This window comes from Primulina eburnea, chromosome 1 (assembly GCF_022965805.1).
Source record: "Primulina eburnea isolate SZY01 chromosome 1, ASM2296580v1, whole genome shotgun sequence".
NCBI classification, from domain to species: Eukaryota; Viridiplantae; Streptophyta; class Magnoliopsida; order Lamiales; family Gesneriaceae; genus Primulina; species Primulina eburnea.
In genome coordinates, this window is record NC_133101.1 from 1317766 (window position 1) to 1340549 (window position 22784).

Consider the following 22784-nt stretch of genomic DNA (forward strand, 5'->3'; position numbering starts at 1 on the left):
TTAATCGTTAGTAACTTTTTTACCAACTATATTAAGATTGAACAAAAATTTGTGTGAGGTGGTCTCACAAGTCATATATGTAAAACAAATCTTTTATTTAGATCATATATGAAAAACTATTTCTTTTTATGCTAAGAGTATTACTTTTTATTGTGAATATTCGTAAGATTGACCCGTCTCATAGATTAAGATTCATGAGACGATCTCACATTATACATGCTCTTAAAATTGATAGGAGACCTATTAAATTAAATATTTAAAATATGATTAATATGGATTACACAAGCCGTAAGATAATGAGATGATAATGCACCGTCAGCACTCATATTTAAGAATGGACACTACCGTCTCATCCATCCAGATTTAAGTTACGTTCTAATATAATAATAACAAGAGTAGGTCTATTGTGAGATAGTTTTACGAATATTTATTTGTGAGACGAGTCAAATTTACTGATATTTACAATAAAAAATAATATTTTTAGCATAAAAAGTAATATTTTTTCATATATGTCTCAAATAAGATATCTGTCTCACAAACTACGATCCGTGAGACCGTGTCACACAAATTTTTATACAATAACAATATATGCTTGAGTAGTTTTTTTAAAGAGACAATTATTTTTGTTATAATTGATTTTTGAATTTGAGATTTTATTTAAAATTTGTTTTAATTGTGTTTTGAATTCGAGATTTAAACTTTAACCTCCCGTGAACACAAATTTCTTTTCAAAGTCTCTTAGATTGTGTTTTGGAGGAATGATCTGAAATAAATGAATTTTGATTATACTTTATTTATTTAAAATAAAATAAAAATTTCCGAGAATTGGACCATACATTTGGCAAATAGTTCCACATATTTTATTATTTATTATTATTATCGAAAGTTGTGAAGTATTTAGTTTATGGGAAATTTGACTTTAATAGGTTGTCGATAAAACACACGAGGATCATGTCCCATCACCATGTTCGGTTCGGATAACTAGGCATATGTACTCCAACTTCGACGTTGATAGTTTATTCCGATTAATGAAAATTAACTATTACGTGTTAATAAATCGATTTTTAGAAAATTATTTGAAATTTATAGGTTGTGAATTACTTGAGTAATTTTGATAGTAACAATTGTTTTTAACAACAAAATTATATCATATCATATTTGTAAATAATTGAAATTAACCTTTACAAACATAGAATAATATCTATTAATATTCTTTCAAGTAAAAAATACATTTCAAATATTGGTCCCAAATCTTTTTTAAAACTCAATCTACAAAATATTACTCTATATATATTACTCGTGATAGAAATTCTCTTCAATAGGTCTTTTATAATAAATTAATCGAGTATTCTGCTTCACCGCCGGCAGCCGAAAACCTACTTGCTGCCGCGATCGAATCCTCGTAAGATCTTTTCAGATTTCTGCATAATACTCGGATTACAGATTGATAGTCCAGCCTGTAGAAGAAGGAAATTCAGAAGATTGTGTAATCTGTTGCTTTTGCTTGTAAATCAGTTTAATTATTCTCCTGCATGTCAGGAGCCACCGTTGCAGTGTTCAATATGATCGTCGAGGCAAAAATTGCTTTATATTTTCTGAAAGAGAGCCTATCGAGAGACGTTTTCCTGATTCGTTTATCTATGGATAAGTGGATTTGATATATTTTCTTTCTAATTGCTTGTGTCAGTTTTCAGGCTGTTAGTATCATAGCAAATAGGAATGGTTAACTCAGAGGAGCCAAAGAGAAGGGTGGCTTTTGTCCTAATTGATGGATTGGGAGATGTGTCTCTGCCAAGTTTAGGCTACAGGACTCCTCTGCAAGCAGCTAACGTGCCTAACTTGGACGCCATAGCTTCGGCTGGAATAAATGGTTTAATGGATCCTGTTGAAGTTGGTTTGGCTTGTGGAAGTGATACCGCACATCTTTCTTTATTGGGTTATGACCCTCGTGTTTATTATCGAGGGCGAGGTGCATTTGAGTCAATGGGCGCTGGACTGGCAATGTCTCCTGGAGACATCGCATTTAAAGTAGGTGCTTGCTCTTTGATCATCATCCTGTTGCGCTGTGTTTTCAGTTTCTTGTGGTTAACATTCACTATTTCTTAGGACTTTATCATGGCATTGATTAGTTCATGTGTGCTGCCTAACTGTTTGGTATGATGTTTGTGTGAAGGTCTAAAATGGTGATTTTGCTAACGCATCAATTTTATTACAAATCTGGCTTTACTGAAGTTTTATGTGGCAAATTTTTCTTTTCTTGTTCAGTTCTCAGCATGTTCAAGAGACCGTAATTGACCCATCGGTAGTTGTAAAGAAATTCGTCTAAGCTAGTAATTGAAGTTCTCTCCCTTGAGAAACAGGATTGGGTTTAGAATAAGATGCTTATTTTTCCATTCTTAATCAGTTCATTTTCTTTTATACTGCAAAAACTAAAATGCTTTATACACCTGATAATCAGCTATTTGAGCATGAATGCCCCTGAATCTTTGCTACTTTGTATGTGTTTCTTTAAATGGAAAATATGTATACCAACTGTATCGTAGAATTTTGTTTTCTTGATACTTCTGAACAAGTTGATTATGGTTGTCGGTGCTCAGTACTGAATTTTATTTATACTCAGTCAAACTTTGCTACCCTGGATCAAAAAACTGGAGTAGTTACTAGCCGGAGGGCTGATAGGCATTTTGAAGAAGAAGGACCGATTCTTTGTGCAGCGTTGGATGGAATGAAGCTTCCCTCTTTTCCTCAGTATGAAGTTAGAGTCAGGTGCATGATTTTCCAATTTTCTTACATTTTCGACACTGTTATTCATAGGAACAGTGCATGCTTCTTTCTTGGGTTCTAGCCTACAATCCAAAAGCAAGTGGGGACTTGAATGAGTGACCATGGGTTCACTAATCTATGGTGTTCACTCATGTTCTCGTCATTTCTCGCAACATCAAAGTATTCAATTTGAACATAGATTTCGAGTTGTGTCTACTATCTTGCCAAGTTAAACTGATAAAGTACATGATTAAATGGATTTTTAAGGTATGCAACAGAGCATAGATGTGGGGTGGTTGTAAAAGGACCAAAATTAAGTGGAAATATATCAGGAACGGATCCATTGAAGGATAACCGCCTACTTTTAGAAGCTCAACCACTCGATGATTCTGATGAAGCAAAAAACACAGCTGCAGTTGTTAATGAGTTATCCCGGGAAATATCTTGCATTTTGGTTGCTCACCCTCTGAACGCAAGAAGGGTTGCTGAAGGAAAGAATATTGCAAATGTCGTTCTTTTACGAGGTTGTGGTATTCGAATAGAGGTAATTCTTTTGCGAATTAGGTAATCTCACTTCCTCTCTCCTGAAAAATATAAATGTCATATTGTTTTAAATTGTTTGTCGGAATTCATTTAGTTTATCTTCTGATATACCGAAAAACTACTTATGTTTTCACTATTATGTATTCTAGGTTCCTCCATTCGAAAAGATACATGGTTTATGGCCATGCATGGTTGCTCCGACTAAAATTATTGCTGGGTTGGGTTTATCCCTCGGTATCGATATTCTGGAAGCTCCTGGAGCCACTGGTGACTACAGAACCCTGTTAACGTCCAAGGCAACTGCCATAGCCAATGCCCTCTCAGCTCCTCAGCAGTTATGCCCCAATGTTTTTGTGCCTGGTGAAGAGGAGCATGAACCTGGCCGATCTAATGGCTATGATTTTGGATTTCTTCACATTAAGGTGGTGATACACTAAACTTTTATCTATTCAGACTTTAACTTTTTTTCTGTAATTCAGCTTAAATTATGTAATTACAGGCGATAGACGATGCAGGTCATGATAAAGCGAGCATTTTCAAAGTCAAAGGATTGGAAGCTGTTGATAGAGCTATAGGCCAGCTAGCTAAGCTCCTTTGGCTAGCAGAGTCAAGTGGGGCATTCCAATACTACGTATGTGTCACCGGTGACCACTCCACGCCAGTTGAATATGGCGACCACAGCTTTGAACCAGTCCCTTTTACATTGTGTCGATTGAAAGACTTTGTTGGTGCTGTGGGTGGGGAATCGCATGTCTTGGAAATTTCTCTCGACCCATTTCCACTTCCAATCGTAGCATCTGGTGAACAGATGGTAGATAAATATCAAAGTCAAGAAAAGAAACAAGACCGAGCTTTCAATGGTGACGCGGTGCTCGAATTTGACGAGTTGGCTGCAGCAAGAGGATGTCTCGGGAGGTTTCCTGGAAGTGAAATGATGGGGATCATTAAAGCATTTCTCAAGCTGTAACAGAAGCTACAATTACTAGATTTTTCGGTGGGTGATTAACTGCATCTGATCAGGAATGAAGTGTGTTTTCAACTTCGACCCGTTAGTTTTGAAGTTTTTTTGAGTAATAAAATGACGGACTTTCTTTGCTTACCGACTGACAAAGGAAGCTATAACAAATTAGCAAGCTAGCAAATAAATCATTAGCTGTTTCCCATGAACTTTGGGCAGAGCTTGTGTTTCCTCTTGTTATTCTGGTTCAATAAATAAAACTGTATTTATGGTTTCCACACCAGGCTTCATTGTTTTCTTCAGAAATCTGATGAACTTTGGTAGTAAGATTCTATCAACTATAATATCTATTTCTTATTTGAAAACCAAAAAGTTCCGCAAATAATAAAAGGATACAAAATCGCCAAGTTGACTATCGGAGATATGCATGAGAGACTTATTCCAACTGGCTTTCTGGCGCAGCAGATATGTCAACGATATGCCGTGCTAAATCTAAAACCTTGCCCATTAGGGCAGGTTTTTTTAGAATGGGTCACCCAAAAGCATGAACTCACTATCATTGAATTTTTTAGATTAAAGAAAGCCCAGTACATCAAAGTCAGACGTGCGTTACAAAAGCAATAATTGATTAAATAATGCAATGAAATGCTGCCATTATAATTACAACTTACCAACTTAATTCCCACTTCCCACCTTCACCCACAACTCCAAAGAGCACTTCAAATTAAATTAAACCTCGGAAATGGCACAATCCGGTCTACTTTCTCAGGCTGTCTGCCCCCCATTTTGCCTCAAAGGTGACTTTTATCTTTCTTTTTGGCTTCTGTATGCAAGTTCTCTAGCGTGTTTGTGTTCGTAAAGAACTGATATCTGTAGTATTACAACTAATTCGAAGCAGTCTTTGTCGATAAATTTTGAGTTCTTTAGTCACGATTTACGAATAACAGATCCATACATGATTCGAAGGAGCAGCATGAATTCTTTCCATATTTCACTTTGTTGAAAAAAAAGTCCCCTCCTCTTGACAGGGAGTCCATGGATACTTATCCCTTTCAATATTTAGTATTTTTATGGCAAGATTCGTCATTTTTTAGTCTGTAATTAGTAGGAGAATAGCGCGTGAACAACCTTTAGATTATATAAATTGAAAAACAATGTTGATTTTCATATCACTAATTTAAATTTCTCTTATTAATTGTTAGTAATATACTTGCTTGGGAACTAATAATTACTATTAATAGTTCTATGAATATGTTATGCAGGGAAAGAGAATTGGCTGGGGCATTTTTCATTGAGGAAAAAGCCATTTTACTTGAACCTTTCATCCGGTTCCAAATTCGGTGCCGAAGCACTGTATTCGGTTAACTCCAAGGCAATCGAAATTCCAAAGCAGTGGTACAATCTAACGGCAGATTTACCAGTAAAACCACCTCCTTATCTGCATCCAAAGACTTTTGAACAGGTGAAACCCGAGGATTTGTTACCTTTATTCCCTGATGAATTAATCAAACAAGAGGCCACAAGTGACCGGTTTATAGACATACCGGAAGAAGTTTTAGACGTGTATAGGCTTTGGCGTCCAACTCCTTTGATCAGGTTGGTCTACTTGCTTGAATGTGATGTATTATATTATGCTCAACTCATTGAGGAAAATTTTATGCTTGTTATGTTAATCCAGAGCCAAGAGATTGGAAAAACTACTCAATACACCTGCCAGAATCTACTACAAATACGAAGGCGTTAGCCCAGCTGGCTCGCATAAAGCAAACACAGCTGTCCCTCAAGTCTGGTATAATGCGCAGCAAGGTGTCAAGAATGTGGTTACTGAAACTGGCGCTGGACAATGGGGGAGCTCTCTTGCTTTTGCTTGTGCCTTATTTGGGCTTAATTGTGAAGTAATGTACTTTTCTGCTTGTTATTTCTGTTGTGGTCGTTGCTCCTTTGTCGTTGTAGCACTAAGGACAGTGTTAATGTTTGTTTACCGCTGCAGGTGTGGCAAGTCCGCACGTCCTATGATCAAAAACCATATCGTAAACTGATGATGGAAACTTGGGGTGCCAAGGTTCATCCTTCGCCTTCTAGACTCACGAAATCAGGTCAGAGAGTACTTGAAAAGGATCCGTCGAGCCCTGGGAGTTTAGGAATAGCAATTTCTGAGGCAGTAGAGATTGCTGCCGCAAATGCTGACACAAAATACTGCTTAGGCAGTGTACTCAATCACGTACTTCTTCATCAAACTGTTATAGGCGAAGAGTGCATCAAACAGCTTGAGGCTTTTGGGGAGACACCGGATGTGATTATTGGTTGCACAGGGGGTGGATCAAACTTTGCAGGGCTCGTTTTTCCATTCATTCGAGAGAAGCTTAGTGGGAAGATTGATCCTGTTATCAGAGCCGTTGAACCGGAAGCCTGCCCCTCATTGACGAAAGGCGTGTATGCTTATGATTACGGTGATACGGCAGGGATGACTCCTTTGATGAAGATGCATACACTCGGGCACGATTTTGTACCCGACCCTATTCATGCTGGGGGTCTTCGGTACCATGGCATGTCTCCATTGGTTTCGCATGTGTATGAGTTGGGTTTTATGGAAGTGACTTCATTGCCTCAGACTGAATGTTTCGAAGGTATGTTCCTCTTAAATACACACTAGAATACAAATTTTGAACTTGACCTGTGAGGTGAACGTGAAATTATATGTGATTCTATAACATATTAATTCTTGTGTTTCTGTATCTTTAGGTGCCATAAAATTTGCTAGGAGTGAGGGGTTGATAGCAGCACCAGAACCAGCTCATGCCATAGCTGCGACCATAAGAGAAGCTCTACACTGCAGAGACACGGGCGAATCCAAAGTCATTGTCATGGCGATGTGTGGACATGGTCATTTCGATTTAACATCTTATGACAAGTATCTGCAGGGATCTCTCGTTGATTTATCGTTTTCAGAGGACAGAATGCAAGCATCATTGGCTACTATTCCCCGGCCAGTTCTTCTATGAACTCAACTAAAACGCGCGTATTGCTCCATTGTCAGATTCTGTTTGGTGCTGCATATTTGCCTTAAGACTATAGTGGCTACTTTTGAGTTCTTTTGTGTTCACTCGAATAGTTTACACAAAACGGCCTTTAACAATTCTCCAAATACACAAATCAAACTCATATTTTCTTCTCTGGAATTCCAATATATTATTTCTCATGCAATAAGATGAAATCACGTTCATAGTCTTCGTATGATTCTGTTCAGAAGAGAAGATCGACATCGGATGTGCCTTTTTGAATTCATCTTGGGATCATTTTTAACCGACATTACCTAGAACATCACAACGATTTTAGGCATGCCAACTAATTTCATTTTCTTGTTTCCATTGAAATGCGGATAATTAGTGTAAAATATTCATTTTGAAAAATGACACATTCTTTTTAAAACATTCAAATTTCTTTAAAATAATTTTGCCAAACAAGTAAAAAATTAAAATAAATTACGAACATATAACTTGCATGTAATCAAGTAAAATTTATGAAGGTAATTGTTAGGAATTAACTAAAATTGTAATAAATTTTTATATTGATCATCTTAAGACTAATTTTTCAAAAGTAATCGAGGAAAATTTATTTTCATAAAATGTTTGTTTCTACGACTTTAAAAAATTTGAGTTGAATTATTATTATCGGTTATACTTTTACATAAAAAAATAAACTCTTGATCATGTAATTAGTATGAGAGTCAAATACACTTATTCGATTTTCATTAACAGCAAGAAATGCAGTTATTAAAACAAATATTATAAGATTACATCGTTATCATCAATTATAGTTTTTGGTCAAATGACAAGAACGTGATCTTTAGAATAAAAATAGTTTTAGTTTTTATCATATAAAAATTTATGAAAGTATTCGTTTTCAAATTAAATGTTGATTAAATTACGGAAAAATTAACTGTCAATGTCAAAATGTACACGTCAAAAGCCATATTAATCGTGTCAATACTGTGTCATCGATATAAATTATTATAGATATTTTGTCGCTTTGAGGTTGTTTTAACAATTATACGAATTATACTTATCCGAATGCGTTTTTAATAAAGTAACAAACAAAAGGAATTGGGGATAAATTTAAACAATCACGAAGATATAATGAGTGAGCTCGTTGGGACCGTTTCACGGATTTATATCTGTAAGACGGGTCACCCTATCCATATTCACAATAAAAATAATACAGGATAAAAGTAATACTTTTTATGGAGATTAAATATTCTACAATACGATCCGTGAGACGTCTCACCAATTTTTACATCAATATATATATATAAATTAAATAATTTAAGTTATAATTTTTAATAAAAAGTGACGGGGGTACTTTTATCATACATTCAATAATATCATTATTAGACTATTTTTTATATATAAAATAATAGATAGTAGAGTCGATATATAAGAAAGATATTTTTGTTAAAACTTCTGTCTTATAATAATTCATTTCTGTTTCTAGAAAAAAAAAAGTGTCAAAATGGAATATATGATAGAAAAATGAAAGATCTATTTTTTTTCCTCCAAAAAATCATTTGGAGATTCTGTAATACTTACTCTGAAACTCTCCGTTTATAAAATATAATGAATTTCAAATAAATTCATTATTCGGTTAACTTGAAATTCATCATAATTAACATGAAACATTATAGAAACAAGTATAAATCAATTTGAAATTTATAATCTTACTTATCTATTACTATAAAAATATATTTGAAATCTATAAATTTAAAATTCATCAATTCAAATATAATTATATATTTTCCACTCTCTTTTACCCTTTTTGGGTGGGATCGTTATAATAACAATTGTTACAACAAACATGATGTGTGTATAATATGATGTACAAAAATTATGTGTTGCTTATATATACTATATATATATATATATATATATATATATATATATATATATATATATATATATATATATTTTACAAATATTTGATTTAATAATTATTTGTTTAATCTAAAATGAGAGAAGATAAATGAATTAAGGGTGAGTATGCTATCCCTAGCAGTTTAATATTTGAAAAAATATTTAAAAAAATGGTTAAAAATATTGAAATTACCAATAAATACACGAACTGAAATCTACAGATCATTAAATATGATTTCATGGCAAAATGGGAAAAATTTAAGGTGTGACAGATCATAAAATTAATCTAATATCCTCAAACATTATAACATACTATAGAAATTTATTTCCACTAAAATCATATACATAACGAATTATTATAGTTTAAATATATACACGAAATATGGATATACTCTCTAGCATCACAGCCAATTTTTTTATTAAAATAATTTGCATTAGAGAATCGGTAAATCCTTAAATACATCTTTGGTAATAAACAACAAAATCACATTTGAGAAAAACACAAAATATCTACGATTCTTTAAACTATATCGAACTGATTCATTCATCACATGCTTTGCATTTCTTCTGCATCACAGCCAACTTTGATTTGTTTGGTTCTGATTGCTTGCATTTGCCACTCAATGATTCTTGAAGTCCCCTACTTTTTCTCCACCTCTCTCTTTTTTTTGTCTCCTTTCAATATTTTTTTTACAAATTCTGATCAAGGAAAATTTTTCAGTTTATGGAATTTTTTACCAATACAAATTTTGTAGACTTAGTAAATAATTCCCTATATAAATAATTTGATTTATTTGCAATAAAAGATAAATAATCGGAAAAATTGAAAATAGGAAATAATAAATCATACTCGCTTGTCGTTTTTTTTGGATGATGATCAGAACTCGCAACATGATACTCCCTCGTTGGTAGTGTATGTTATGGAGCAACAATTATAAGATGATCAACATGTAGGGCTTCAACTCTTATATGATTTAAAATATTGGAGGCGTATAATTACTACCGTCCATAATTTTTAAACAAGTGACAATTATTATCAGGGTCAATATCACGCACTTTATTATCATGTATTGTAAGTATTATTGCAATTTTTGGGACATGCTTGTTAGAAAGTTATAATTATTTCTGCTTCGAGAGCGATCGACATAGTATACTTGAACTGTAATATGAATTAAGAAATTGGAGGTAAACAATCATTAGGTAAAGAAGCACAGGCTTGGTACATGATAGTTTGATTCTAGCATGTTATTAATTTGAATCCGTTTCCGTGTTTAAAAATGGCAAGGATACCCCAAATATACACGTGAATGCGTGCCTATCGTTTTGGTAGACTGTTAATTTGGTCCATCCTGTCGGTTATATTTTGGTTCTTGTCGTGTAAAGAAGCTATTGACTCTCAGAAAGTAACAACATTAAACATGAACTTATTTCATCAAAAGCATACAATACTTCAAGAAACGACATGTGTGTGTGTGTGTGTGTGTGTTTGTACATATATATATATGATGTTAGAAGTTAAAGGTTCTTGTCTTGGGTGAATCAGCGACTTTAAGTGTTTCTTCAATGAGCTTTCGCGCTTTTCGGCTCCTGATTTCGACCCTCATGCTTTCGCTCTTCTCGATCTTGTCGTAAGAGTTCTTCAATTTCATGGACTTGAGTCTCGATTTCAAGCTGCCCAACAGCCTCTCCAACCCCATCATCACCGTGCTAAATCTGCTCTATCTAATACCACAATTCAAACCATATAAATATCTCTCTGTCTGTGTGTGTGAGTGATGTAATATAATTGATTGATTGGGAGAGAATGGAAACAAACCTGGAATAATTAAATGATGGGATTTTGGGGATGGAGGGTGGGTCTTAAATTTTGAGTGAAGGAGAAAGAGATAGAAGGGATAATATGAATGAAGCAACCACAGAGAATTTGGCTGCTTAAATTGGAGGACTCATTTACATTAGATACTCGCTCTAGTCCAAATACAGGGGTGGGGTGGGGGGTTGCATTTTTTTTCTCCATATTCTTGAGATATTATTATCAAATATCTATATTTAGTAGTATTTCGTTTATTATTTTATTAATATATTCCTATTATTAAATAATTAGATGCTGTCAACCATATTTTTACACCATATATAAATATTATGCAGATTATGAATATCATAGAAATATGATTATATTTAAGATGGATTTAGTATATTTTACATTAATGCACATGTGCATAGGCAATCTCGAGACCTGCTGTGCCAAAAATCAAACCCAGACATACCCGTCACAAAATCCGATGTGTCTAATCAAACATGGACCCGCAAACCCTTTAAAAATCATATATGTTTTTATTTCAAGTAAATACAAAATAAAAAAGTCCACAACTAATACTTTAATCAAAATCATATGTAAATCATAATATTTTAATATTAAGTTAGCAACAAAAAAACAATATGTATTGTGACTTAAAGGTTAGGGATTAAGATATTCATTATTTAATATAATATATAATATAAATTATTATTATTAATATATATCAGAGAATATTTATTAAAACTTGTTACTCGCCTATTCTCTTCTCTAATTTAATGCATAGTGGGGTTTAAGTGGGCTATTCTCTTCTCTAATTTTCAGATAAAAACTCCCAAACTATCTATCTCTAGGCTGGGTTCGAAGCTCTTTTGGATTTGGATTTGGTTGCATTGAACTATCAAATATGTGAATATGATGGAAAGCGTAGCAAAGTCCAAATATTAATAAGCTTGAAGTATAGTTGGGTTAATTCTTTAAGCCCAAAATTATTCTACAAATGGGATATTGACCCATCAATCTATGCAAAATGAAGACAGATACATCAATCTATATTTGTAACCTATCATATTCATGAATAAATGAAATATAATGTGCTTAACTGACACATGCTAATGAACATTAAACAAGTGGGAGGGGCATCAAATCAGACAACAAATTTATTTAAAATTATTAAATGTCTTTGAATAATCCAGCTGCGCGCCAATTCATGCATTCATGCATGGCCTAAATAGCTGGATTATATTTATTTATTTATTTATTTCATTTAAAAGGATGTTACATGTTACGCATCCATATGATCCACACGGTGTATGAAAACCCCATCTCTACATAAAATTAAAAAATCATATAGTAATTAATACATTCTAATTTGATTATAGCTGGTGATCGATATTGTCTTTTTAAAATTAATTAATTATAAAATGTCTTATAAGTTTTATCCTCTCTCGTAATTTTTTTTAAAATTAATGTATCGTACGTAAATCTTTTGAGATTTGTTATCGTGAATTATTTAGAGAGACATAATTATAATTTTTGATAAAATAACAAATGCTCCGTGCCACAAAACTGATCTAGACCCATAACATTTCTTTGTTAAGCAACCCATAACATTCCTAAAATTATTCATCATTAACTATCTGTTATTGCCAACCAATCAGAATTAGTAGCTAAAGTGTCTTTTTTAATGAAATATATAACTGTCTACTTCAATATTAATAATAAATCAAGATCGTGACTCTTGATTAATAATAATAATAAGATAAGACATATAAATGATTAGTATGTAAATGATAAAGAAAATGATTGTGATAGAATTGTAATATATGATGTAAATAATATTATGTTTGGTAAGATTTTTAAGTGTAGGATAATTTTGAATTTTTTGATGAAAAGACGAAATTGTCCTTCCCCTTCGCGACGGCGACAGTGGCGGCCGGCGGCCGGCGGAAATGCTCGATCGGAAAAGGTCATCAGGTGAGACGGCCGGAAATGGCTGCCGGAAACTTACCGACGGATTCTCAAAAACCGTCGCTCATAGAAACCGTCGCCGATCTTGTTTTGAATTAATTTAATTTCTAAAAATTAGGCATTTAGCGACGTTTTTAAACACACCGTCGCTAATTGCGACGTTTTATAAATAAACCGTCGCTAATAGCAACGGTGTTTTGACAAACCTTTCTACACAAACCGTCGCTAACCGCTCGGCCGGTGGTCGGCAGTTCGTCGCTGGTCGGCCGGTGCTCGCCGCGGTCGGCGGTCCATCTGTGGTTGGCCGGCGGCGGTCGGTGGCGGGAAATGGTGGTGAGTTTGAATTTAGGAGAAGGGTAAAATCGGAAAAATAGGAGGTATTAAGAGTGTGATAAATAATCCTAGGGAGTGAGGAGGTATTATTTTAACCTACCTAATATAACCTAATCATACCTAGGAGGGATAAGGTAGGTTTATTTAAAATTGAACTAAACACTTGATTGGGCCGGATAAATTAGTCTATCACTCCTAATCCCTCGAACCAAACGGGGTGATACAATAATATATATTATAAACCCAAATAGGCTGATACTTGCTGAAATCTTGCAAGTATCCCCACACTTCTTGAATTATAATTTATTTACATTATATATGTATCAACTTTAGCTAGTGACAGAAATGATGGATCTATGTTTTTATTTTTGATAATGCAGAATGATATTAAAATTGATTAAATTATAAAAATTACACGGTGTATATATTACCAAAATAGTATGTATAAATCAACTCTTCAGGCTACACCTGATAAAAATTTTGTGCATTTGTTTTTGCAGCGACCCAAATCGGATCAACTACTAATTAAACATGCGATTAACTAGTCAGTTAAAAATCATTATTACAAACTTAAACAACAAAAACACATGCATAAATCTTAAACGAAAATCATGTGATATACAACCGGTAACCAGAACAAGACAAAAGCTTAGTTGATCATACAACCAAATCGAACATCTTAAACCAACAACAAAAATAAACCTTCTTGGATCCTCGCCAACTCCTCGACTACCCACATCCTGAACCATTGGTCTCGTCCAACCTGAGACATGCTCCGTCGAATGTCGCAGAAACACATGGATCTACGTACAGCCCAAGCCTTTGTCCGTTGGTAGCCCACTGATGTCGTAATTTCCACAACTTTGAGCCTAGCTTCACTACTACTTTGAAAGCACCTCTCTAGTGCCCGGCCCTTGATAATAAGGCTAAGAACCACTCAAATATGGACTGAAATCGAGAGATATTTTAAATTTCCATTCAAATAATGAAATCAACAAGCCTATTTATAGACACAAGTTCTGAATGCCTGAATCCTAGTTCGAATGGTCCGATCCTGCATGTTATACTATGTGTCATGGTCGATTTGCCACCTATCTACATGGCTTTGGAAAGTCTGAACTGCTACATATCAGAGCAACTTTTGACACATAAGTCATCTTGATGGCACTGCGAGTTCGTATGGTCCGATCTACATTCAAATGGTCCGAACTCACTTCGGTGGTTCCAATACTGTTGATGATTAAATACTCTTATTTGATTAATTAATGACTCTTTAATCTTGTTTTAGCATTTAATTACATAAAACAGAAATCGGGTCACTACAGTTTTTCAATGAAAAATTTAAATATTAAAATCGGAAAATTTATAATTTTTGTCCAATATATATATCTGTTCGTTTGTGTTTTGGTTCCTTTATTGTCAAACTCTTATCTCTTAGGTTATATAATTGTTTTGTTTTTAATTTTTTTTTCCTGATGTGATTATGAAACGATATCAATGCAACCGATATGATATAAATGTGTATAATACTACATTAACACTCTTAATAAAAAAACAAATTATCAAAAATTGAAAATTATATTAGATTAAGATGTTAATTTCAAAAATATAGAAAACCACAGTAGTAAAAAAAAAAAATCAACATAACAAAAATTGTAATTTTCTCATTAAAATATAATATAAGCTTTCCTTCATTAGATTTAGAAATTACTGACATAATTAAATTTAGTACATTAATAAATAAGAAATGAAAAAATTAAAAAAGAAGAGATCATAGGCTAACATAATATAGAAAACATCTCGTTTATTGATTTTTTTATTAATACATTTTTTCACATATAAAATTTAGTCCGTGGATATAAAAATTCTTATTTTAATGTTCTTTTTTTTCTTGTTCAGTCTCAGTTTTAAAAAAATCATCCATATTTTAAACTTCTCTTCCCAATACTAACTTCGAATAATCCGTAAAAAAAAAAAAAAAACTTCGAATAATCCGGCCATTTGAATCCAAAGGAAGAGAAAGGTCAATAATTCCTACCAAAACCATCAACTCCTATATATATATATATATATATATATATATATATATATATATATATATATATATATATATATATATATATGCCAACTAATTTCGAAACGAAGCCTTATAAGTTATAATATACATGATCACCCATCCTCAAAACATTTCCGAACAACCCCTTGATTCCTCATTGACAGATCACTGAAGCTAAGCTCCAAGATTATGGAGCTTTACTTCAGGAAAAATATAACCCCCACTCAAAAAATAAAGAATATCGGTATCGCGATATCCGCCGGATTAATACTTCTCACGTTTATCCGTCTGAATTATCCTGTAACACCAAGATATTCATCACTGTCCTACAAAAATTCAGCTGAAATCATCCCACCACACCATGCAGAGGGTATCGAGATAACCGATAATCAAGAGAAGTGCGATATCTTTACCGGAGAATGGATTCCGAATCCGAATGCTCCATATTACACGAATACGACGTGTTGGGCGATCCACGAGCATCAGAACTGCATGAAATATGGGAGGCCGGATGCCGGATTCACGCAGTGGAGGTGGAAACCGGACGGGTGCGATTTGCCCGTATTGAACCCGTTTCAGTTTCTGGATATGGTCCGGGATAAGTCACTGGCTTTTGTTGGAGATTCTGTGGGGAGGAACCAAATGCAATCCATGATATGCCTCTTGTCCCGGGTAAGTTTTTATTGATCTTTCCTTTTAATCATTTTTTATATTTATTATTTGATACATATATATTCAATTTCTCGATTTCAACAATCGAACAGTAGTTTGGTACGTAAGGGAGAGATTGATAAATAATCCTCCTTATCTCATGTTTGATATCTTTTTAAAAAACCCGTGATAATAGCATGACCCTTGATAAATAACTTATTATAAGGATAAAATATGACTTCTATTAGATGTGATAATTTTAATTTAATGATAAAATACACTACAAATGACTTAATTGCCCTCAATTTATAAAAAAATCCTAAACCCTATTTTTTCTCATTTCATTTGTGCTTCTATCAATCCTTCACGGTCGGTTTGGTTGTTTGATATCTATTTATTTAATTTTTTTTAATGCATTTAATTTTTTTATATATTATATAATATATAAAATTAGGTAAAAATAAATAAATCATGCAATCACTGTCAGCGCATAAACAGATAAGAAATATGAACTCAAGCAACAACTTTGAAATTATAAAATTTATTATGATAATGTAATTTTGTCATTACAATCTAATATATAAATTTAATCACTCTTATTAAAATCATACCAAACATTAAATACAATATCATACATTTTATTTATCATTAACTCATCTTTATATTATATATCAAATGTTTATCTTATTATGTGTATCAAACTATGCCTAAATGTCTTCTTATCTGCTTGAAACTTGCTTGTACTCTGCATCTTCTTTAGATTTATGTGATGTGCGTGGTTTGCAGGCTTTTTCGATTCATAATGACAACGAGTTTCTAGTTAGACAAATATGGCATTGAAAAAGAAAATAAAATATAGTAGGTTACCTAAAGTGGTAGAATATTTTCAAAAACCCACAGGCCACAATGGCTGAATTATTTGTATTAACGATTAGGTAAATTATTAGAAAATGCATATCCAGTTATCCACAACACTAGTAAACTAACACATGTATTAGGTAGCTAGAATAAAAAAAGTACAAGAATCTTTCCCTTTTTTATTTGGAAAAAAAAGGATGGAAATTATTAAATCTATTATTCCTTCATATCATTAGTTTTATAGATAAGATTGATATATACAAGGATGAGAAATTTCAACTAGAGAAAACACTGGGAATATGGTGTGACCCAGAAAATGAGTTTGTTCTATTTGTCCTCTCTCGTGTAAAACAAAGTTGACAAGTAACAATAATTTAACGAGCTCGAAAATGTTTTGAGTCGATCCGAATTCGAAATTTTATTAAATTCAAGTAGAACTCGAACATGCTCAAAACAGAGTTTCATAATTTAGTAAGTTTGAAATCACTAAATGTGAATTATCTCCGATTTCAGGTAGAATACCCAATCGACGTCTCCCCCACGTCTGACGAGCATTTCAAACGATGGAAATACTTCACTTACAACTTTACACTAGCCTACTTTTGGACTCCGTTTCTGGTCCGCTACGAAGACCGAGATCCAGACGGCCCAACCCACACCGGCCTCTTCAACCTCTACCTCGACGAGTTCGATGAAGCATGGACCACGCAGATCGACGGTTTCGATTACCTCATCCTCAACGCCGGCCATTGGTTCAGCCGCACCGCCGTATACTACGAGAACCGCCGCATCGTTGGCTGCCGCTACTGCCAGCTCCCAAACATCACCGACCTCCCGATGACCTTCGGGTACCGCCGCTCCTTCCGGACGGCGTTTAAAGCCATCAACGGGAGGGAGAATTTCAGAGGCGTGACGTTCTTACGAACCTTCGCACCTTCGCATTTCGAGGACGGGCCGTGGAACGCCGGAGGGAACTGCGTGAGACGGCGGCCGTTCCGGAACAACGAGACGATTCTGGAGGGGTTGAGTTTGGATCTGTACATGATCCAATTGGGGGCGTTTCGGGCGGCGGAGAAGGAGCGGATGAAGAGATTCAGGTGGCTGGACACGACGCAGGCCATGTTGTTGAGGCCCGATGGGCACCCGAGTAGATATGGGCATTGGCCCGATGAGAACGTGACTCTGTACAATGATTGTGTTCATTGGTGCTTACCTGGGCCCATTGATTCTTTGGCCGATTTTTTGTTTCACATGTTGAAAATAGAATCCCGGAGATCGTACAACGAAAGACTTCTCAAGCGCTAAAAAAAATTTCATTGAATAGTTTGTTTGGTTCTGTAACTTCTGTATGAGAGAGTATTCATTTTGTTATTATTTATTTTATTATTTTATATCTCTTACTATTTATCACATCGATACTGTTCAACAAAATCTTAATACACATTTAAAAATATTCATTTTGATTCTATATATTTGATTTTTTGTGATTTTATTCTTTTATATTGTTATTTTTTACTTTAGTCCACTGCGATTGTGTGTGTTTTGTTGCAATTCCAGTATTTTTCCAAAGACGCGGCAATCCATAACTAGCTTATGAACAAATGGACGAGAGATTTTCATTTAAAAAGAATCTTATGGACTTGAGTTCACCCAAAATATTCTTGAACTTTGATTATAAAAGAAAATTTAAAATAAATATTAATCTTAGTTAGCATACGTAAATATAAGGTATCCATGAATTATTAATGTGAAATTAATAATTTATTAACAAATTAATAAAGGGTCTTTTAGGTTTCCAGCCCACCAAACACCAATTTTTATTTATTTAAAAAAACAACAATTTCTCAAATAAATTTGCTCACTCCAGTGTAACAAAATTTTGCGATGTTCATACTTCATAGTAAGAAAATAGAGTGAATATATACATACACATAAATGTCGATTTTTTAAATACATATAAATGTCACCAATCGTTAAACACATTTGAGTATTTCTACGAAGCTGGTCGAGATATCATACGATCCAAAAACTGCTCGGAGAGGCAGAAAATTTGCACTCTTCACGGAGTCAGGTGAAAAATTGAATTAATAACCAAAAAAAATCAGTTCTTGGCCTGAGATATTTATTATTCCTAAAAGGGAATAGAATAAGAACTGGAAATGTGAAGCTGCTACTTGGGGGATCAAAACTGCATCTCATCTGAAAGCCATAATCCTCACTGCATCCATAAGTTTTCTCTGCCGTACTCACGCACAACAACAGGAACACTCGTGGGTGGGATCTAAATATGTAGTTATCAACAGTTGATTAGCATAAATGGTACATATCCAGCACAGAAGAAGAAGCAAGGAAGGTTTCGAACCAGTTTAGACAGTCTAGAGTCAACATCAGAACCCAGTTCCACACACACACATTATTTATATTCAAACATCTCAGTAAATGCTTAAATTAGTCCATGAGCCACACTCTATTCCATGCTATTGTGATGCCTAAAGACAGCGAACTTGTAAATGGACATGCATTTTTTGACTGAAATGGTATGGTATATAATCAAGATATAGTCATCACGGTGGAAAGTAACTATCCATATGATGCACCTATAAGCTGAACTCTTGTAGGGGAAAGCAATTTTCTGGTGAAACCCGACAGTATATAATCATAGTTTATATTGGAATCTACAGGCAGTAGAGCGACAACATACCATGCCATAGTCCGTGATAATCATTGAAACATAATCTGAAGGTGTTGCATCATAGCTAGAACAATAAAATCAAAAGGTCAGCAAAGCAACAATCAGCAGCACAGTAAAAAAAATAGTATCTAGATTCAAGAACAAAATACTCACATCAGGTTCAGAACCTGTAGATTCTCAATTTTCACCCAATCATTCAAGCAATTGGTTTCCTTTCTACTAGAAACACTTGAAATATCATCAGGATCACCTACGATGGAACATGATATAATTAAGTTAGAAATTGGGTATGTTGCCATCACTTTAGTAGGTGATTCAGTATGTCTCCATACCAAGTTCATTAAAGCAGATCGAATCCAGTTGAACCCTTTCGTGAAACTTGTATGCTTCACAACAAATCAAGACCGGGACCCGGAATTGATGAGCAACCATAGCAACAGATGCAGTGCCAACCCTCGAGTAAACCGTGCCATTAGACAATACCGACGAAGCACCCAAAAGTACTCTAGTTACTTCATGCATGATATAAGAAATCGCATTTAGATGAGTATATGCGCAACTAATACCCTTTTCCACAAGCCTACGGAGTAACTTCTGGCCTTCAAGCTTTGGACGTGAATCCACCACTACAACTCGGAACTGTTTACCAAGTTCTTGGGCATGTGACAATATCATCTCGACAACAGATGACGAAGCATAAGTGAGAAGAACATCACCATCCCTAATTTTCGTCACAGCATGCTTCACAATTACCTTGTCTGCTAGAGTTATCTTCTCACTAATAAAACGGTCAATATCAGAAATAAGACTCGCTTTTGCCTCTGACTCTGAGAGTGTCAGAGATAATTTTGCAATTTGAATTTTAAGAAACCTAATTGCATTCCCCATGCTGATTGAAAGGGGTCTGCATTCAATCAAAAAAGAGACATAAGCGTTTATTTTTGTAGTCAAGTCCCTGATAAGGGCTTTCTCGGGTGGCGTGGTGTAGTCTTTGATAGACTCTTGAAATGCTTGAAGCATTGTGATACAACGTGCATTGCCACCAGATATTTCCCCAGCTAGATATCTCAGACCAACCTGACAAGCACAAAGTCAGGATAGGGTAAAGTGCATCAAGAATTGTATCGATTTTTTTACATTATGGTGGAAAAATAGTTAGATTTCTTTCTCCCTGAAAAATGTTTTTTATCAAACAGTATCACATGAAAATATAATACACTCACTTGTTCTCCAAGGTACTTCCTTTGAGCAATATCCAGATGGGTAAATGAATACAATTAATTTAAGAGTTACCTTGTAAACAGAAGGATGAACTGGACCTAATTGAAAGAACTTTGCTTCGAGATCAGGAAGCCGTGTCCCGTGTTCATACTGTGGTAGATGCCTAAATAGTTCAATTCTGTTTTTTGCCTCTATTTGTTTGACTACCGAACGCTTCTTTGCCTTCTCGACTCTGTTTTCATCATCAAACTGCATCCTTATCCTCGGATGAGGGACATCTTTCTTCCTATCTTTATCTGGCTGACGATCACCACCTTTTTTCTCAGAAGAAGCAACCAGAGAGCTGTCTTTCCTTAGTGGAACCACCTTCACAGCCTTATTGGCGTTTGCAGAATTGACCCCAGATGCCACAGCAGATGCCTTATTTCCTCCACCTGGAAAAATGCAGCATTCGGAGATACAATAAGCATAGCGGTTACATTTCCGGATGGTGTATATGTTCGCCAAAAAAATCAATCAAAAAAACTATAGCATCAACTCAAAAGAATTGACCAATATCCACATATGCACAATCAGTGCTAATCATTATAATATGGAATCGCACCACCGGATCTGAATTCAATATATCAACCTGTTTGGGATAAAATTACACAACCGAAATGATCATTCACTAACTACTACTCTCCAGTATAAATATAGATCATTCACCATTATCAGAATCCTTTTTTGCTCGTTGAGCATCTTGAATAGCACGTCTCTGAGCCTTTGTAGTCTTCTCCTTCAATGTCTTTCCACTAGCAGGCTTTGTCTCTCCATCTATTTCCCCACAAAAATCAAACGTCGAACCATAAACTCAATTTAATAATTAGAAAATTAAGTATGAAATTCCGGAAACGCAACAAACCTAAAACATCAGGAGCCATTTTCACTATACTCTTCTTCTTCACAGCCGCCATTTCAAATCCCCCAGCTGGCAGTGAAGTAGCGAATTTCCCAGAACCACTCCTGAGGCCCCGTTTAGGAGACATGAGGTCCTCCGAGAACTCCGTAGTCGCCGTTGGAGATATAAACTCGGAAGGATTATAACTTCCAACCGGAATCGAATTATGATCCGCAGCTCGAGCGGCATGTAGATGGGATAAAGGCGTTCCTTGAGGGAAGCGGCGGGAGAGACCCGCGGATAAAAGGCGTGGCGGCGGGATCATGACTGGTGACAAGGAGTTGCTGGAGGGTGAGATGTTGGAGACAGGAGGCGACGAGGATGCCAGTTCGGGCGGACCCGATTGAGATCGTTCGGGTGCATCCCCCGGAGCAAAGAAGCCGACGTGCCGAACTTTAGGGTCGCTGGCGGCGCGAGGAACGCGTCGAGGGTCCATCTTCGCCGCTGGATTGGGCCTCGGGGAATTGGGAGCTGATCAGGACACGGATCCTCTGCTGTGCAGGGGACAAACAGCGCACGTTGTCTAATTTTTTTTTGTTTCCACTTGCTTGCAAAACAAAACCCAAATCGTATTATTTTAAAATTAAAAATCAAAAAATAATTCAAAGATAAATAATTTAGTAACTTTACTTAAAAAATTAAATTAAAATATAAAATTTTAATTATATATATTAACTTATAATTGATTTATGTTATAAAAAATAATGTATATAATTTATTTCTATTAAGTTAAATTAATTATTTTAAAAATACATATCATTATATTAGTAATAATATTTTTACTTATTAACAAATTTTTTATATCACGAAAAAAATTCTACTCCGACATTAACAAATGTTTACTTGTTAAAAAATTTCCATACTTGTTAACTTAAATTTTTTACACATCGAATAAATTTTAAATATCAATTCAAACAATAAATGCGTGATATTATGAGTCGTTCTACTAATATTTTCAATGAGGAGCTGTATTTAAAAAATATACTTTCATGAACCTTGTGAAATTATTTTAATAATAATTGGAAAAAATTTTACTCCGTGGCATATAAAATTTTTGGTTATAAAATATGATGAGACCATATCAAGAAATAAGATC

The 22784-nt window shown here is 34.5% G+C and overlaps 4 protein-coding genes and 1 long non-coding RNA gene across 7 annotated transcripts; 3 read left to right on the forward strand and 2 right to left on the reverse strand.

Annotated features, from left to right (window-relative positions):
- The first annotated feature begins 1308 nt into the window (after window positions 1-1308).
- LOC140838192 (uncharacterized) lies at window positions 1309-4542 on the forward strand. Of its 3 annotated transcripts, none has more exons than XM_073204440.1 (6): window positions 1309-1486; window positions 1688-2028; window positions 2621-2766; window positions 3031-3307; window positions 3456-3728; window positions 3806-4542. In XM_073204440.1, exons 2-6 carry the CDS (start codon window positions 1720-1722, stop codon window positions 4271-4273), a joined length of 1473 nt encoding a protein of 490 aa, XP_073060541.1. In that variant the 5' UTR covers window positions 1309-1486; window positions 1688-1719; the 3' UTR covers window positions 4274-4542. The 3 variants fall into 3 exon arrangements, with proteins under 3 accessions (XP_073060541.1, XP_073060621.1, XP_073060467.1); XM_073204520.1 differs by having other exon boundaries at window positions 1695-2028; XM_073204366.1 differs by having other exon boundaries at window positions 1309-2028.
- Window positions 4543-4892: 350 nt separating this feature from the next.
- LOC140838121 (uncharacterized) lies at window positions 4893-7492 on the forward strand. The gene is made up of 5 exons (XM_073204238.1): window positions 4893-5061; window positions 5527-5860; window positions 5943-6159; window positions 6255-6891; window positions 7007-7492. The coding sequence occupies exons 1-5, from the start codon at window positions 5007-5009 to the stop codon at window positions 7264-7266; spliced, it is 1503 nt and encodes a 500-aa protein (XP_073060339.1). The 5' UTR covers window positions 4893-5006; the 3' UTR covers window positions 7267-7492.
- Window positions 7493-10575: 3083 nt separating this feature from the next.
- LOC140810030 (uncharacterized) lies at window positions 10576-11141 on the reverse strand. The gene is made up of 2 exons (XR_012113230.1): window positions 10988-11141; window positions 10576-10884 (listed from the first exon to the last, which is right to left on the reverse strand). It is a non-coding gene; the product is annotated as an uncharacterized lncRNA (long non-coding RNA).
- Window positions 11142-15415: 4274 nt separating this feature from the next.
- LOC140838427 (protein trichome birefringence-like 19) lies at window positions 15416-18246 on the forward strand. The gene is made up of 2 exons (XM_073204761.1): window positions 15416-15998; window positions 17349-18246. The coding sequence occupies exons 1-2, from the start codon at window positions 15516-15518 to the stop codon at window positions 18138-18140; spliced, it is 1275 nt and encodes a 424-aa protein (XP_073060862.1). The 5' UTR covers window positions 15416-15515; the 3' UTR covers window positions 18141-18246.
- Window positions 18247-18722: 476 nt separating this feature from the next.
- LOC140838361 (translation initiation factor eIF2B subunit delta-like) lies at window positions 18723-22210 on the reverse strand. Its single transcript, XM_073204639.1, has 7 exons — window positions 21653-22210; window positions 21457-21564; window positions 20821-21182; window positions 19860-20604; window positions 19681-19777; window positions 19537-19591; window positions 18723-19116 (listed from the first exon to the last, which is right to left on the reverse strand). Exons 1-7 carry the CDS (start codon window positions 22122-22124, stop codon window positions 19051-19053), a joined length of 1905 nt encoding a protein of 634 aa, XP_073060740.1. The 5' UTR covers window positions 22125-22210; the 3' UTR covers window positions 18723-19050.
- Window positions 22211-22784: the final 574 nt, after the last annotated feature.

Excerpts from the sequence above, each read along its gene's own strand:
- LOC140838361 (XM_073204639.1), bottom strand. The coding sequence starts at position 22,124 with ATGGACCCTCGACGCGTTCCTCGCGCCGCCAGCGACCCTAAAGTTCGG. Across the intron at positions 21,565-21,652 it reads AATGGCTCCTGATGTTTTAG|ATGGAGAGACAAAGCCTGCT; the intron begins GTTTGTTGCGTT and ends GTGGGGAAATAG. Across the intron at positions 19,117-19,536 it reads TTATCACGGACTATGGCATG|ATCCCACCCACGAGTGTTCC; the intron begins GTATGTTGTCGC and ends CTACATATTTAG.
- LOC140838121 (XM_073204238.1), top strand. The coding sequence starts at position 5,007 with ATGGCACAATCCGGTCTACTTTCTCAGGCTGTCTGCCCCCCATTTTGC. Across the intron at positions 5,062-5,526 it reads CCCCCCATTTTGCCTCAAAG|GGAAAGAGAATTGGCTGGGG; the intron begins GTGACTTTTATC and ends TATGTTATGCAG. Across the intron at positions 6,892-7,006 it reads TCAGACTGAATGTTTCGAAG|GTGCCATAAAATTTGCTAGG; the intron begins GTATGTTCCTCT and ends CTGTATCTTTAG.
- LOC140838192 (XM_073204366.1), top strand. The coding sequence starts at position 1,720 with ATGGTTAACTCAGAGGAGCCAAAGAGAAGGGTGGCTTTTGTCCTAATT. Across the intron at positions 2,029-2,620 it reads CTGGAGACATCGCATTTAAA|TCAAACTTTGCTACCCTGGA; the intron begins GTAGGTGCTTGC and ends ATTTATACTCAG. Across the intron at positions 3,729-3,805 it reads TTGGATTTCTTCACATTAAG|GCGATAGACGATGCAGGTCA; the intron begins GTGGTGATACAC and ends ATGTAATTACAG.
- LOC140838427 (XM_073204761.1), top strand. The coding sequence starts at position 15,516 with ATGGAGCTTTACTTCAGGAAAAATATAACCCCCACTCAAAAAATAAAG. Across the intron at positions 15,999-17,348 it reads TGATATGCCTCTTGTCCCGG|GTAGAATACCCAATCGACGT; the intron begins GTAAGTTTTTAT and ends CTCCGATTTCAG.